Source organism: Cololabis saira, chromosome 13 (assembly GCF_033807715.1).
Source record: "Cololabis saira isolate AMF1-May2022 chromosome 13, fColSai1.1, whole genome shotgun sequence".
In the NCBI taxonomy this organism is placed as follows: Eukaryota; Metazoa; Chordata; class Actinopteri; order Beloniformes; family Belonidae; genus Cololabis; species Cololabis saira.
Genome location: NC_084599.1, coordinates 44,145,639 through 44,161,513, shown reverse-complemented (window position 1 = coordinate 44,161,513; position 15,875 = coordinate 44,145,639). Strand labels below are relative to the sequence as shown.

General features: G+C 47.7%; 1 protein-coding gene across 1 annotated transcript in view; it reads left to right on the top strand.

Moving 5' to 3' along the window:
* The first annotated feature begins 669 nt into the window (after window positions 1-669).
* Window positions 670-15,875, top strand: part of niban1a (niban apoptosis regulator 1a) — a 57,536-nt gene continuing 42,330 nt past the window's right edge. Inside the window, exons 1-2 of the mRNA XM_061739015.1 lie at window positions 670-790; window positions 15,499-15,629. Of these exons, the coding sequence (XP_061594999.1) occupies window positions 736-790; window positions 15,499-15,629 (186 nt within the window). The 5' untranslated portion in view covers window positions 670-735. The remainder of the gene's footprint in view (window positions 791-15,498; window positions 15,630-15,875) is intronic.

Sequence of the window (15,875 nt, the reverse complement as noted above, 5' to 3'; positions counted from 1 at the left end):
CATTTTTCTCGAAATTGGATTTCAACATTATTCTCGACATTTCCACTTTTTTCTCGACATTTCAACTTTTTTCAAGTGCGTAATAAAAAAAAAATCTTCCTCCTCTAAAATATTGGGCTATTTTTATTTTTCACCTGCCCGGCCCTAATACTCTTCCGTAGCAAAGACTTTGTGTACATCATTGTCGAGAAAAAAGTCGAAATGTCGAGAAAAAAGTCAAAATTTCCTGAATAAAGTTGAAATGTTGAGAAAAAAGGCTAAACTTCGACTTTATTCTTGAAATTATATTTCAACATTAATGTCGATATTTTGACTTTTTTCTCGAAATTGTATTTCAACATTTTTCTCGAGATTTCCACTTTTTTCTCGACATTTCCACTTTTTTTCTCGACATTTCCACTTTTTTCTCGACATTTCCACTTTTTTCTCGAAGGGCACAATAAAAAAAAAATCTTCCCTTCACAAATATTTTTTCTCCTGCATTTTTTCCTCCTTTTCCGTACTTTGCTGATTCCAACTTCCCTACTATGTTAATTTTGATGCATTAAAAAAAAAAAAAAAAAAAAAAAAAAAGCAGGCATGAGCCGGCTGGGATGGGCGTGGCTGTGGGCGTGGCCAGACTAGGGGGCGGGGCCTCCTCCTCTCCCAGCTGCGGCGGCTGCAGAGCGACCGCCGGGACGCCGCTCCTACCTGCGGACCTGCGGACTGAAGCACCTGAGGATCCTCTGAGCCGCCATGGGGGTCTCCGCGTCCAGCCTGCTGGACGAAACCCGCTCCAGCTTCATCAGGGGTGAGTGGAGACACGACCGAAACCCGCTCCAGCTTCATCAGGGGTGAGTGGAGACACAACCGGGCTGGTCTAGGGCGCGCTCCCGGCGCTCCCGGCGCGCTCCCGGGGCGGCCGCAGGTAAACCCGCCGCTTCTGCGGGAATCGAACTTCCCCCGGACCCGACGGACCTGCGGCTCCAGTCGGAACCGGGAGGGGAAGGGTTTCCACCAGGAAGGGAGTCAGCTGGGAGTTTAGAGACGGAGCGGAGGAGGCACTTTTATCTCCTCTGGATTATAATAAATAATTATAATAATAATACATTTTATTTGTGTAGCGCTTTTCTCAGTACTCAAAGACGCTTTACATTAGTAAAAAATCATAAAAGCAGTTACATGACACAGGACAGTATGATGAAACTACAAGGCACATTAATCACACATTAAAATCAGTTCTGTAAAGAGGAGTTTGGAGATGGGATTTGTTTGAATATCTGGACCCGGGGACCTGGTTCTGGGGGATCTGGATCTGGGGGACCTGGATCTGGACCTGGATCTGGGGGATCTGGACCTGCCGGGCGTCATCAGGTCCGTCCAGCTTTTCCAGTCCAGCAGGGAAATGGAAAGTCCTTTATCCGCCCTGGGTGTGTCCGGCGCATCCAAGCGCGTATTGTGCGTAAATGCGCCGCAGGGCAGGACAGGTGTCTGCAGGTGTCTGCAGGTGTCGGCTGGTGTCGGCAGGTGTTGGCTGGTGTTCTGCAGGTCTGTCTGGGTCATGTTGACTCCCCAGCAGGTGATCCAGCTGGTCCAGGGTCGGGACGAGCCTTTTCTCCCGTGGCCAGGGCCGTATCTGAACTTTTTTTGGGGGCCCCTGCTGTGTAAAACTGTGACTACGTTTACATGAAGTAAAGATTCGGCTTAAAGGGGACCTATTATGGATCTAATACCTATTTTAAACAGGCCTTCAATGTCTTAAAAACAAGCTTTTGATTGTTTTTACTAAATAAATTAGAAATTCAGCCTCTGATCGATGTCTTTATCTTCCCATTCTCTAACCTCATTATCTATGCAGGATTCTGAGTGGGCGGGGCTATGACCACTTTATATATGTTAAAGCAAGAAAAAACCTGGTTTTCAGAATAGGTCCCCTTTAAGGTCAATATTCCGGTTACTGAAACATTGGGAATAATGTGTTTCCATGCGTGAGCAAACAGGGTTATCCCTGTAAACATGGCGATTAATCATTTGGGATATCTGGATCAAATCAGCGACGCACTTCATGACGCAATTTGCGTCATTTCCGCTTCTTCTTCCTGCATCCAAATCCAAAACAACAATCAAAAATCTAATCCATTATGTCAAATTGGGGGAAGGTAGATGGGTCGGACCTGCTGGTACCGTTTTGTTTCTCGGCCCCGTAGTACACCTTTTTCAGCAGAGCTGTATAAACCAGGTGCCATATAAAAATCCTGTCCAGCAGTTGTTCCAACCATCACTAAAGCAGCTCCTCTGCAGGAGGATGGTAGGTCATTAGTGAAAACACCTGTTCTAAATGAACTGGCTGATCCAGAAACATGGCAGGGGTTTTTACTTCATGGCATTATACACCTCTGTCCAGCGGAGCTTGATCTGGTCTGGGGTTCCTACAAATCCTGCTTTGCGCGACTTTTGGCTCACCTTCTTGTAAATCTTCTATCCCGGTACTTTCTACCGTCTACAAATACAGAAATGTTCATATCCTTCATTACATTTATGAATATATAAATCCGGAATATGAGCAAATTCGGGTTATTCAAAGGGGTTATTGGTGTTTACATGGCCGTGCAAAACCGGGTTATTGCTGATATTCCGGTTAGAAAAGGGTTATTGATGCTGGAAACGCAGTCTGTGATGGAGGAGTTTCTGGAAGACCTAGTTGGATAAACAGAGACCTGGGTGCAGGTGGTTTGTTCCGGTTCAGGCCTGCAGGACTGAAACCTGATCCATGGAGCTGATGTTCCGTCTCGGCGCTGCGTTTATCGGTAGATCAGCAGAGACAGGAAACGTGCTGGTACCTGCAGCCCGCCGCTGCGAGGAAGAACCTGAATCCGATAAGGTTCCTCAGCGGAGGAAGCAGCATCACCTGAACGTGAAAGGTGCCCCCCCACCCCGATCCTGGTCCCTCCATCAGAGGCTTCCTGGACTCTGGACCTCTGACCTGCTGCTGGACCTGGTCCCCCGTCTGGACCGGGGTCCAGGTCCAGGAGAGCAGTGACTGCGTTTCCAGCATCAATAACTCTTTTAAAACCCGAATATTGGCAATAACCCGGTTTTGCACGGCCATGTAAACAACAATAACCCCTTTGAATAACTGAATTTGCTCATATTCTGGTTTTTAAAAACCCCAATATGAGCCCTGGGTTACTCCTTTTAAACCTGAATATTGGGTCATGTATAACCTAACGGGATTTCCCCATCAAACGGAACAGGAATTTGTTTTCTGCTCATGCTCTGTTCACAAGGAATCCTGGTCTTTTGAGTCCAGGAAGTTCTTCTAAACACGGAGAAACCAAGACCAGGAGGAGACTAATCACTTCATAAATGTAATGAAGGATATGAACATTTCTGCATTTGTAGACGCTAGAAAGTACCGGGATAGAAGATTTACAAGAAGGTGAGAGAAAATGTTTCCGTAGCGGTGTATGGCGTCATTCAGGCAGCCAATCAGCACAGAGCCTCATTATCATAGCCCCGCCCACTCAGAATCCTGCATAGATAATGAGGTTAGAGAATGGGAAGATAAAGACATGGATCAGAGGCTGAATTTCTCATTTATTTAGCAAAAACAATCAAAATCTTGTGTTTAAGACATTCAAGGCCTGTTTAAAATAGGGATTAGATCCATAATAGGTCAGGATGTTGGCGGAGACCGAGGTCTGGGAGGAACCGGGTCGTCCCCGGTTCCGGTTTCAGCTCCAGTCTCAAACGTGGTTTCAGTCGGACCAGGACCGAGGGTTTCCGTGAGCGCCTGGTCGCCACGGTAACTCCCCGCCGGGACCGTTTGCTCATTCAATGAGGTGTGAAACTGAATCCACGGAGGGCCGGTGTCCTGCATGTTTGAGATGTGTCACTGCTTTAACACACCTGATTCTAATTAATCATCGTCACCAGCGTGTCAGCAAAGTCTGATAGTTCTGTTGATGACACGGCCTGGCTTCGTGGCGGTGGCGGCCGCGCCTCTGCTGTTGCCGTGGTTACTGAGTCACGTTCTCACTGTTCTGAGCACATGAACAGATTATTTCTGCTGCTTCTTTGGGTTTGTGGCCGGGTTTCCTCTTCTCCTCCATCCCTCCTCCATCCTTGTAAAAGTGCTCGTGGTCTCGGCCTCGGAATCCCAGACTCCCTGTTTTCATGTTTGCTGTGTCAGTTTTTCCTGGCAGGCCGAAGGGCCGGTTCCGGGTCCCTGTTCCAGGTCCCGGGCTGAAGCGGTGACCTCCCTACACCCACATTCCTGTCCGTCAGCGGGGCAGGCGGTCAGGGCGGTGAGGGGGCGGGGCCTGAGTGGGCAGGGGCGGGGCCTGAGCGGGCGGGGCGGTGAGGGGGCGGGGCCTGAGTGGGCAGGGGCGGGGCCTGAGCAGGCGTGGCCCCCCTCCGGGGCTGGATGGGGACAGTGACTCACGGCCTGACATGAGTCCAGTTCTGGAGGCCGGTGATGTCAGCTCTGGGCGAGACGAGGAGAGAGAAGAGAAGAGAGGAGAGGAGAGACTCGGCGTCAGTGTTGGGCTGGTTCCAGATGTTCCAGCTGCTGATCCCTGGACGGCTCTGGAGATGAGCTGGACATGGACACGCCCCCTGTGATGTCACCTTGGATGACTTGTTATGTTGCTTTATTTATATAAATAAATATATATAGCAATCAACCAGCCCCCGTCTACTGGATGGCCGGTGGGGGAGCGTGGGTGTCTTACCAGGGCCGGCTCAGCTGGTCCTGCCTCCTGGCTGCGGGGGTCCGGGTCGTGGGGGGCATTGTCCCGCGTGGCCCGGCACTCCCCGCCTCACGGTTTAAAAAAAAAAAAAATACAAACAAACATACAACAATATTTAAAAAAGATGGTGTGGCAGGGTGGAGAGGTGGATGGGACATGCGCACCTGTGTCCCATCTGCCGGAGTGGCTGGGGAGGAGATGTAGCAGGGCGAGTGCTACCGGGGCCGACCGAAGGATGGAGAGACACGGAGTTTCGTGCAGACCCTGTTTATTTGTCACCAAAACACCGCCAACACGTGCACACGGATCACACAGCTGCACCGAACCCCTGCTGTCCAGCTCCGCCTTATAAGGCAGGCAGGGTGGAGAGAACCAGCCACTCAGGCGGATGGGACACAGGTGCGTGTCCCATCCCCCTCTCCACCCTGCCACAGACAGTCATACCAGTGTTTCCACAGAGCAGGCTGGTATCTCCCAGCACTGAGGACTGGGTTGGTTAACATCATAATAACGGCATTACAAGAGCTATTAAGTCGACATATGAATTTGAACATCAATCGCCTCAAAAGAGCATGAAAAGTGATAACTTGTACTTTACAAAAGAGTTCACTTGCACTAGACCATCTTGGTTTCCCAAGCAAAATACGCAGACAATCGTTGTACGAAACCTGTAATTTATGGATGCTGGCCTTCTTAAATTTATATATATATATATATATATATATATATATATATATATATATATACGTACATACATACATACATATATACATATGTGTGTGTGTGTGTGTGTGTGTATATGTGTATATATATATATATATATATATATATATATATATATATATGTGTGTGTGTATATACAGTACAGACCAAAAGTTCGGACACACCTTCTCATGCAAACAAATGGGGAAGTGTGTCCAAACTGTATACACACACACACACACACACACACACACACACACACACACACACACATTTACATGCATACATACTGTATACTCTGGTGCAGTTCTGGTACAGAAACCACCAGGACTCCTGGTTTTCCTGGTTTTCCCAGAGCGGGTCTCAGCCGTCTTTTCTCACATTTCTCACCAGAACCAACATCCAGCCGGTTCAGACCCGTCCAGAGGTCCGTTGTGGCCTCTGCAGCGTCTGCAGCGACAGAGCCGGTTCTGGTTTTCCAGTCTTTGTTTCTCCACGCTGCGTCACCTCCAGCTGCCATGACTCAAGCTCTCAGACATGCAGAGCAGCTCCGACATCTGAGCCGCTCACAAAGACAGGAAACTGCTGCTGGGCCGCTGGGCCCGTCTGCCTGCTCTGGTTCTGGCGACGGCCCGCGCCTGCGTGCCGCGGCTGGAATGTGGGCGACACGCCGAGACTCCCAGGTTCAGGTCCTGCAGGTCCGACCCGTCAAACGGGCTGGGCAGCGTGTTTGGACCTGGGTGGATCAGAGTCGGGTGGATCCCCGTCTGGCTGCCTGAGGGTTGGCTGACGACGGGCGACGCCCACCTGAACCTGCAGGTGACTGGCCGGGCCAAGTCCATCTTTCTGGACCTGCAGAGTCCAGAAAGATGGACTGGTCCTGGTCTGGTCCTGGTCTGGTCCTGGTTTAGTCCTGGACTGGTTCTTGTCTGGTTCTATTCAATTCAATTTTATTAGTATAGCGTCTAATACAACAGATATCTCTAGGATCTTTCCAGAAATCCAGAACATGAACATAAACCCCCGAGTAGGGCTGGGCGGTATGGACAAAAAAATGTATCACGATAATTTCTGGCATTTATCCTGATAACGATAAAAATGACGATAAAAAAAATACCAATTCAACTCCATCTTTTTAACTATAAATCTATCACCACATTCAGTCTTTGGAGCCAAATCACTGCTCTAAAAGATACTAAATACTAAACTACACTAATTAAATTGAATTAACACCTCATCAACGGGAATTTTTCTTTCTTTCTTTCTTTCTTTCTTTCTTTCTTTCTTTCTGGCTTCCTTCCTTCCTTCCTTCCTTCCTTCCTTCCTTCCTTCACGTACGTTGTGCATGGATTTAACGTAGAACCATAAATCAGCTTTTACACAAAAACATCGTTTTTACCGTGAGATGAGAAATTCTCATTGTGAGGAATTTTTTTGACGGTTTATCGTGAACGGTAAAATATCACCCATTCCTAGTCGTAGAGAGGTCATGTAGAGGTCGTGGAGAGGTCATGTAGAGGTCGTGAAGCTGTGGACAGGTGGTTGTAAAGCCAGGTGGGAACAGACCGCCTCTGCAGGAAGACGTAGAGACATTGGTGAGACCTGACGGGTGGAGCGGCGATGCGGCGATGCGGCGGCTCTACATGGACTGAAACTCTGCAAACTCTGCACTGCAGTGACGTCGGTCCGTCTGCCCGACATATTTCTGCTGCAGCGACCGGCTGGGAGTCTCAGGTATTTCCTGGCTGATGACGCCGAGGCCTCTCTCTCCTGCAGGGCGGTTCAGTCCCTCCCAGCTCCCCTCTGCTCATGTTTCTGGTTGTTTCAGTCGACGTCGAGACCCCTCCCTCTGGTTAAACAAACGGGTGACATGCACCGACATGTTAACACACACCTGGAGAAGCTCAGGGCATCTCTGTCTTGTTGACCTCCAGAGAGCCTCAGAAAGGAGGAGCTGACAGACGTGGCCGCCCTTTTGCATATCCTAAAACGTCTCATTAATTGTATTTCATGTAAAAAACTACGGAGGTGAGGAACGACTGGCTGGACGGACGATAAACTCAGTCTTGGACAGATTTAGCTGAAGGTGACGGTCGTTCATCCATGCAGAGATATCAACAGTGTCGCCAGGTGGGAGGTAAAGGAAGAGCTGGGTGTCATCAGCGTAGCAGCGGTAGGAGAATCCATAAGAGCTGATGATTTCACCTAGTGAAGAGGTTTATAGTGAAAAGAGAAGGGGGCCGAGCACCGATCCCTGTGGCACCCCTGTTGCCAGCTCATGCGATCTGGACACTCGTCCTTGACACTGTGAAAGATCTTCCTGCGAGGTCAGACATGAACCATAAGGACAGATCCTGATCCAGACTGATGCCAGATTTAAGAGAGGAGTTGATAATGTGGGTTACTGCCTGTTCGATTGTCGGTAAAATGCTCTGCAGCAAGCCCGGATTACCCAATGGGCATTATGGGCGGGCGCCCAGGGGCCCACGCGCATCTAGGGGCCCATGGCCGAGCCTCTTTGTTTTGTTTTTTTGAGGGATTGGGGCAGCTAGAATTGGAGAAAACCATGGACTGTATAACCAATAAAAATGGAATGTTTTGATTGGTCAAACAGCAGTCGGACGTCACTGTCCTTATAAACGCAGCACTGACTGCTCGCTCGGTCAGCAATAAAGCTACCGTTAACATGATACATGAGCGACCAAACTCAAGCTGGACATAAATACGGCATAACATTTGCACAAATCCTCATCAGCAGGAGATTTTTGTGTCACTTTCTACTGCTGTTAAACTTTTACCGTTAAAGTCCGAAGCGCCTGATGTTTACAAGGTCTCGGCGAGACGCCTTCAAAATAAAAGCACTAAATATCACAAATAAAATAAGAGCCTGGCTTTAAATAACGTTAATAAGAAAACAAACATAAAAACACATTTATAGAAATACTCATATTAAAGGTAATTTACAATTTTCATTATTTCATTTTATTTTTTCGAAAATGATGTTTTATTATTTATTATTCATTACTATTAGTATTACTCTAGAGAAAATACCACAGTTTTTAATGCCGATCTTGTCATTTTATTTAGTTTTTATCAGCTACAGCTTTAGATTGGGCCGTGAAAATATTGTCAGACATTAAACCGGTCCTGGTTCAGAAAAGGTTGGAGACCCTGGTCTAGTTGACCAGTGCTATTTTGCATTTGCGTCTGGATTGGGATGTAACATGTAAAGGAACTTATGGAGGATACTTCCTGTTTGGCGTGGCTCATCAGGTGGGCGTGGCTCCCGGGTGGGCGTGGCTCCCCAAGTGGGCGTGGCTCCCAGGTACACCTGCGGCAGGTGTATCAGGTGTGACCTCCTGAACCAGGTCAGCGTTTGTGAGCAGCTGCTCTGCTGAGTCAGCAGGCGAAGGCAGAGACGGAGGAATGCAGCCGGGCCGGGTGAAGCGGCGACGCGTCATCCTCCATGTTTGTTGTTGGTCACGAATGACTCACGAGGAAGCAGCTGCATCCACACAGCCGTCTGCAGAGGGGGGGGGAACTGGAACCACAGCCTGTTGGGGCTTGTAGAGTCACTGACAGGGCCGGAGGGGGCCTTAGGGGCCGGAGGGGGGACGTCGGGGCCGTCTAAGGCCCAGTCCCAATCCCCCCCTAGCCCTACTTTTCAGCACTACCCCTGAATTTTGCGTGTTCCCGTGAGGGTAGTGGTGTCCCAATTAGGGATTGGCGATATGGACTAAAAAATGTATCACGATAATTTCTGGCATTTATCCTGATAACGATAAAAATGACAATAAAAAAAATACCAATTCAACTCCATCTTTGTAACTATAAATCTATCACCACATTCAGTCTTTGGAGCCAAATCACTGCTGTAAAATATACTAAATACTAAACTACACCAATTAAATTTAATTAATAAAAACCAATTAAATGAGTTACACCTGTACTGCAAAACTGGAATGACTCAGATCCGCCATGTTTGTTACACAAACACGTATCAACGGGAATCTTTCTTTCTTTCTTTCTTTCTTTCTTTCTTTCTTTCTTTCTTTCTTTCTTTCTTTCTTTCTTTCTTTCTTTCTTTCTTTCTTTCTTTCTTTCTTTCTTTCTTTCTTTCTTTCTTTCTTTCTTTCAGGCTCATTTCCTTCCTTCCTTCCTTCCTTCCTTCCTTCCTTCCTTCCTTCCTTCCTTCCTTCCTTCCTTCCTTCCTTCCTTCCTTCCTTCCTTCCTTCCTTCCTTCCTTCACGTACGTTGTGCGTGGATTTAACGCAGAACCATAAATCAGTTTTACACAAAAACTTCATCAACAGGAATTTATCATTTTTACCATGAGATGATAAATTCTTACCGTGGGGAATTTTTTTGACGGTTTATCGTGAACGGTAAAATATCACACATTACTAGTCCCAATTCCTCTTTGCATCTAGAGCTAGAGGGCATAACGAGGGCTAGTGGACATAACGAGGGCTAGTGGGCATAACGAGGGCTAGTGGGCATAACGAGGGCTAGTGGACGTAACGAGGGCTAGTGGACGTAACGAGGGCTAGTGGACGTAACGAGGACTAGTGGACATAACGAGGGCTAGTGGGCATAACGAGGGCTAGTGGACATAACGAGGGCTAGTGGACATAACGAGGGCTAGTGGACATAACGAGGGCTAGTGGACGTAACGAGGGCTAGTGGACGTAACGAGGGCTAGTGGACGTAACGAGGGCTAGTGGACGTAACGAGGGCTAGTGGACGTAACGAGGGCTAGTGGACGTAACGAGGGCTAGTGGACGTAACGAGGGCTAGTGGACATAACGAGGGCTAGTGGGCATAACGAGGGCTAGTGGGCATAACGAGGGCTAGTGAACATAACGAGGGCTAGTGGACGTAACGAGGGCTAGTGGACGTAACGAGGGCTAGTGGACGTAACGAGGGCTAGTGGACGTAACGAGGGCTAGTGGACATAACGAGGGCTAGTGAACATAACAAGGGCTAGTGGACATAACGAGGGCTAGTGGGCGTAACGAGGGCTAGTGGACGTAACGAGGGCTAGTGGACGTAACGAGGGCTAGTGGACGTAACGAGGGCTAGTGGACGTAACGAGGGCTAGTGGACGTAACGAGGGCTAGTGGACGTAACGAGGGCTAGTGGGCGTAACGAGGGCTAGTGGACGTAACGAGGGCTAGTGGACGTAACGAGGGCTAGTGGGCGTAACGAGGGCTAGTGGGCGTAACGAGGGCTAGTGGACGTATCGAGGACTAGTGGACGTAACGAGGACTAGCGGACGTAACGAGGGCTAGCGGACGTATCGAGGGCTAGCGGACGTAACGAGGGCTAGCGGACGTAACGAGGGCTAGCGGGCGTAACGAGGGCTAGCGGACGTATCGAGGGCTAGCGGACGTATCGAGGGCTAGCGGACGTATCGAGGGCTAGCGGACGTAACGAGGGCTAGCGGACGTAACGAGGGCTAGCGGACGTAACGAGGGCTAGCGGACGTATCGAGGGCTAGCGGACGTAACGAGGGCTAGCGGACGTATCGAGGGCTAGCGGACGTATCGAGGGCTAGCGGACGTATCGAGGGCTAGCGGACGTATCGAGGGCTAGCGGACGTAACGAGGGCTAGCGGGCGTAACGAGGGCTAGCGGGCGTAACGAGGGCTAGCGGGCGTAACGAGGGCTAGCGGGCGTAACGAGGGCTAGCGGGCGTAACGAGGGCTAGCGGGCGTAACGAGGGCTAGCGGGCGTAACGAGGGCTAGCGGACGTAACGAGGGCTAGCGGACATAACGAGGGCTAGCGGACGTAACGAGGGCTAGTGTGTATGAATCTAACCCTTCACAGTGAGGGATTTCAGATACTGACTCGCTGACCGAGGGCTAGAGAAAATCATTTGCAGACTGAATCAAACAAAAAACATGGCCGACATTTCTTATTTTTTAGTGAATAAAATCTATATTTTGAGTTAGTTTCTGCATAAAAATGCGTTTTGATTACATTTCTAGCGAGAAATATATATTTTACTTTCATAATATTCACTCAGTGAATGAACATAATCACTAGCTTGCTCGTTGTTGCAAAGTTTTTTCAGATCTCGCCAGAATAAAGGCTGATTTATGGTTCCGCGTTACACCAACCCAGAGCCTACGGCGTACAGTGCGCGTCGCCGCGTAACCTACGGCGTAGGCTCTGCGTCGATTTAACGCGGAACCATAAATCGCTGCCGGCTCTTCTAATCCCCGAAAACATCGGAGCAAATTTCTTAACAGGCGTTATTTGGATAAACTGAGCCCAGGTTGGGGATCTTAACAGTTACTTTTCCGCCTGAAAAAATATTAAAACTTAATAAAGTGGCATATTAACAGCGCTACAGCTGAAATTAAAACAGCTTTTAGCTCTGGGCTTCCTGATATGGTGTGACGTTTGTGCAAACGTAACTACGCAGTCGCTTACGTACCCGAACGTAAACCACGCAGTGACGTAGCAAGTGGTGTCCCAATCCCTAGGGAACATTACAAGGGCCCTAGTGGTAGAAAGTAGGGGGGGATTGGGATTGGCCCTACATCACACCCTTACACCTGTATTACTGTAAAGGTCTACAGATGCAGGGAGCCAGAATGACGGCTGTGGGCGGAGAGAGGAGCATCAGATCTCTCTCCTCGTCACTTTAGCGTCTAGAAATGTTTAAAAATCCCAGTAAAAATGATAGAAGACCAAGGTCAGCCTCTTTCACCTCCAGTAACGTTCTGGCTCTGGTCCGGCGGGTTTCCAAAACAACCAAACCAAATGTGATGCAAAGCAGATCTGAGCAGGAAGGGAAGCATTTGAATGTAAGGATAGGTAAAGGTAAAGTCCTCGCGGCCGGGTCGTCCTCCGGACTAGTGTTGTTTCTGTCAATGTTTCAGTTCTAGTTTCAGTCTAGTCTTTGGGTCAAACTATCATTATAGTTTTTATTAGTTTTAGCCACGTTCATTCTCCTCCTCTCCTCTGTCAAGTTTCAGTCGACTAAAAGTCTGAGCATTTTTGTCTTATTTTAGTCAGAATTGTTCATTTTAGTCTCGTTTCAGTCAAAGATTGTATTTAGCCAAACCCATTTTACAATTCAAACAAGGTTATCTTGTTATTATATGATTGTTACCTTATAGACTCTAGAATACATTCATTCCAGATACAGAAAACTCTCATTTGAGTTTACAACATATTTATTTTTCCACATTTCTCCCCGTCTTTTTCTTTTCCGACGACACATTGGGTTTTCTTTTCCACGTCTATGTAGGAAAGTGGATCCAAAGATCTAAACACTAAACTGGTTTAAAGATTAAACCAGAGGAAACTACAGGACTGTCTCAGAAAATTAGAATATTGTGATTTTCTGTAATACAATTACAAAAACAAAAATGTCATACATTCTGGATTCATTACAAATCAACTGAAATATTGCAAGCCTTTTATTATTTTAATATTGCTGATCATGGTTTACAGCTTAAGAAAACTCAAATATCCTATCTCCAAAAATTATAAAATTATAAATTATAAAATAATAAAAGGCTTGCAATATTTCAGTTGATTTGTAATGAATCCAGAACGTATGACATTTTAGTTTTTTTAGTTTTTTAGTTTAGTTTTTATTTTGTAATTTACATTTTAGTCTGGTTTTTATTCCTCTACGATATTGCATTATATATTTAATTATTTCCAAATTTCCAAACTAATGGGGAACTCATTTCCCCATGTATTTCTATGGCTCCATTCAAAGCAGATGGGAAAATGTCGAGAAAAAAGACAAAATTCACCTTTTTTCTGAGTCACGTATCTTTCTCATACTTGCACGTAGAACTGTCATTCAAACTTCAAAACGGAGGAAAACTTCTCTTCTCTCTCCAAACCTGAAACTGTTTTTTCCTAAAATGAACACTTTTCAAGATATGAGCGCTCAAGCGAGGACTGGAAATCACTTTTTTGTCAAATCTAGAGTGAAGTTCTAATTGTTTAGAGTGAGAGAAACATTCAAAAAATGACCATAATTTTTATTTGTAACTCGAGCTCACGGCCGAACCGTATAAGCTGGACAAATAACTTTTGGTCAAAATGTAAACATAGATTAAATATATAATGTTATCGTTATGGTCACATGACCAGCATGTTCGTTGCGTCTCGTCTGGTTTTCCTCAGGTAATAAGGTTGGTTGATGGCAGCAGTTTTACCCAGAGTGCACCTGGGTTCAGGCTCGGCTCATGCAAAACATCTGCAGCAGGATTTGTTTGTTTCCTCCAGCTGACTGGTGGAGAAACGCTGGCTTGCACCTTCGGAGGGGACTCCGGGGGGGGAAGCCCGGCGGATATCCACCCTGGGGGGGGCGGGACTCTGGGGGGGGAAGCCCGGCGGATATCCACCCTGGGGGGGGCGGGACTCCGGGGGGGGGAGCCCGGCGGATATCCACCCTGGGGGGGGCGGGACTCCGGGGGGGGGAGCCCGGCGGATATCCACCCTGGGGGGGGGGGGTGGGGGGTCGTCGGGGGCCGACCAGGAAAAAACAAGCCGGTCTCCGGAGATCAGAGCAGCAGCAGCTGCTGCAGGAGAGAAGCAGGACGTCCCTGAAACACCGGCAACAGACCCAGATCCGGTACTCCCGGATCCATGCAGCGATGCTCGGTTACCGTGGAGACGGATCCTGGTCCAGAGACGACACCCAGGTGGTTCCAGACCAGCTGAGACAGACGGGTCTCCATCATCTCCATCATCTCCATCTCTAAACCAGCTGGGAGGGAAACCCGAGTCCAGACCATAAACCCACAAACGGATCAGAACCTCGGGCCCCCGTTTCCACTTTGCAAAAACGGTGGTGTTTTCATACGTTTTGTTCGTTCGTTTACACGAAAACGAAGCTCAAAGTCTCCAAAAAGCATTGTTTCTGAAAACTGAAAACGGAGAGAAACTGACAATGTCGAGAAAAAAGTCAAAATTTCGAGAAAACATTAAAAATTTCGAGAAAAAATTCAAAATTTCGTGAATAAAGTCAAAATTTCGTGAATAAAGTCGAAAAGTTGAGAAAAAGGGCAAAATTTCGTCTTTATTCACGAAATTTCGACTTCATTCTTGAAATTGTATTTCGACATTAATCTAGACATTTCAACTTTTTTCTCGACATTTCGACTTTTTTCTCGAAGTGCACAATAAAAAAAAATCTCATTTCATGTGTTTCATGCGTTTTGTTCGTTCGTTTACACGAAAACGAAGCTCAAAGTCTCCAAAAACCATCATTTCTGAAAACTCCGGCCAAAGTGTAGATTTTTCAAACCTCCGTCTTCACGTTTGCTTGTAAACGGAGAGAAACGGACATTTATTCTTCAGAACGTCACATTATGAGACAGAAACGTCACCAGCGTCATGAGTGACACCTGTGGTTACAATTAGTTTGTAACCGTCAATATTTTCTAGTATTTTACCTGTTTTATATTCTAACGTCACACTTAAAAGTAACTCCACTTCTCTGTCACTCCAAACCAAAGACTCTGGTTCATCTTGGAAGTAACTGGAAGTTACTCGTGTCATTTGTTGATGTTTTTTTCCAGGATTCTGATTGGCTAGCATGACTTTATCTTCTCTGCTGGTCTGGTCTCTGCCAGGGGGGGGGCGGTCAGAAACCGAATCCCTGCCCCCCCTCCCGGGGTCTGGCCTAGTTTTACGGGACAGAGAGAAAGCTGAGAGCTTTTCCTTTTCTCTCAGAAACAACGTGAGTTCTCGGTGTTTGAGACCTCGGTATTTTTTAGTCGGGGGTTTAGTTGCAGCAAACCGGCGGTTGGTTCCGTTTACGTCCCCCAAAGTCTGGACCTTTGACCCCGGTCTTTATTGATCCACCACAAAAGAGATGTGATATGATAATCAGGTCAGATAAACACTGGTTTTCTACGTGCAGTTCCTCCAGAACCGTCTCTGACCGGTTCCGTCTCTGACCGGTTCCATCTCTGACGGTCCCGTCTCTGACGGTCCCGTCTCTGACGGTTCCGTCTCTGACCGGTTCCGTCTCTGACCGGTTCCGTCTCTGACGGTCCCGTCTCTGACCGGTCCCGTCTCTCCGCAGGTCAGGCCCAGGCCGAGCTGAAGGCCTTCGGTCCGTACTACAGGAAACAGTTCTCGGTGGCCCGGTTCTGCCAGGTGGAGGACGAGCTGGAGCAGGACCAGCAGAAGATCACGCAGCTGCTGCTGCAGAAGGTACGTCTCAATACCCTGGACCGGGTTCAGGTCTGGACCTGGACCAGGTCTGGGCCTGTACCTGGACTTTTCTCTTGGTTCCCTCTAAGAGCTGAGTTATACTTGCTGTTGGTGCTTACGTTCACGTCCGTTCTCGTGCACCACCAACTGCAACGACGCTCGCATAGTACGTGAGGAGAGCCGGCGGTACCGGCGGTGACCGATAGGGGGCAGTAAGCAGAGCAACAGTTGGAAAAGTGATTCAAT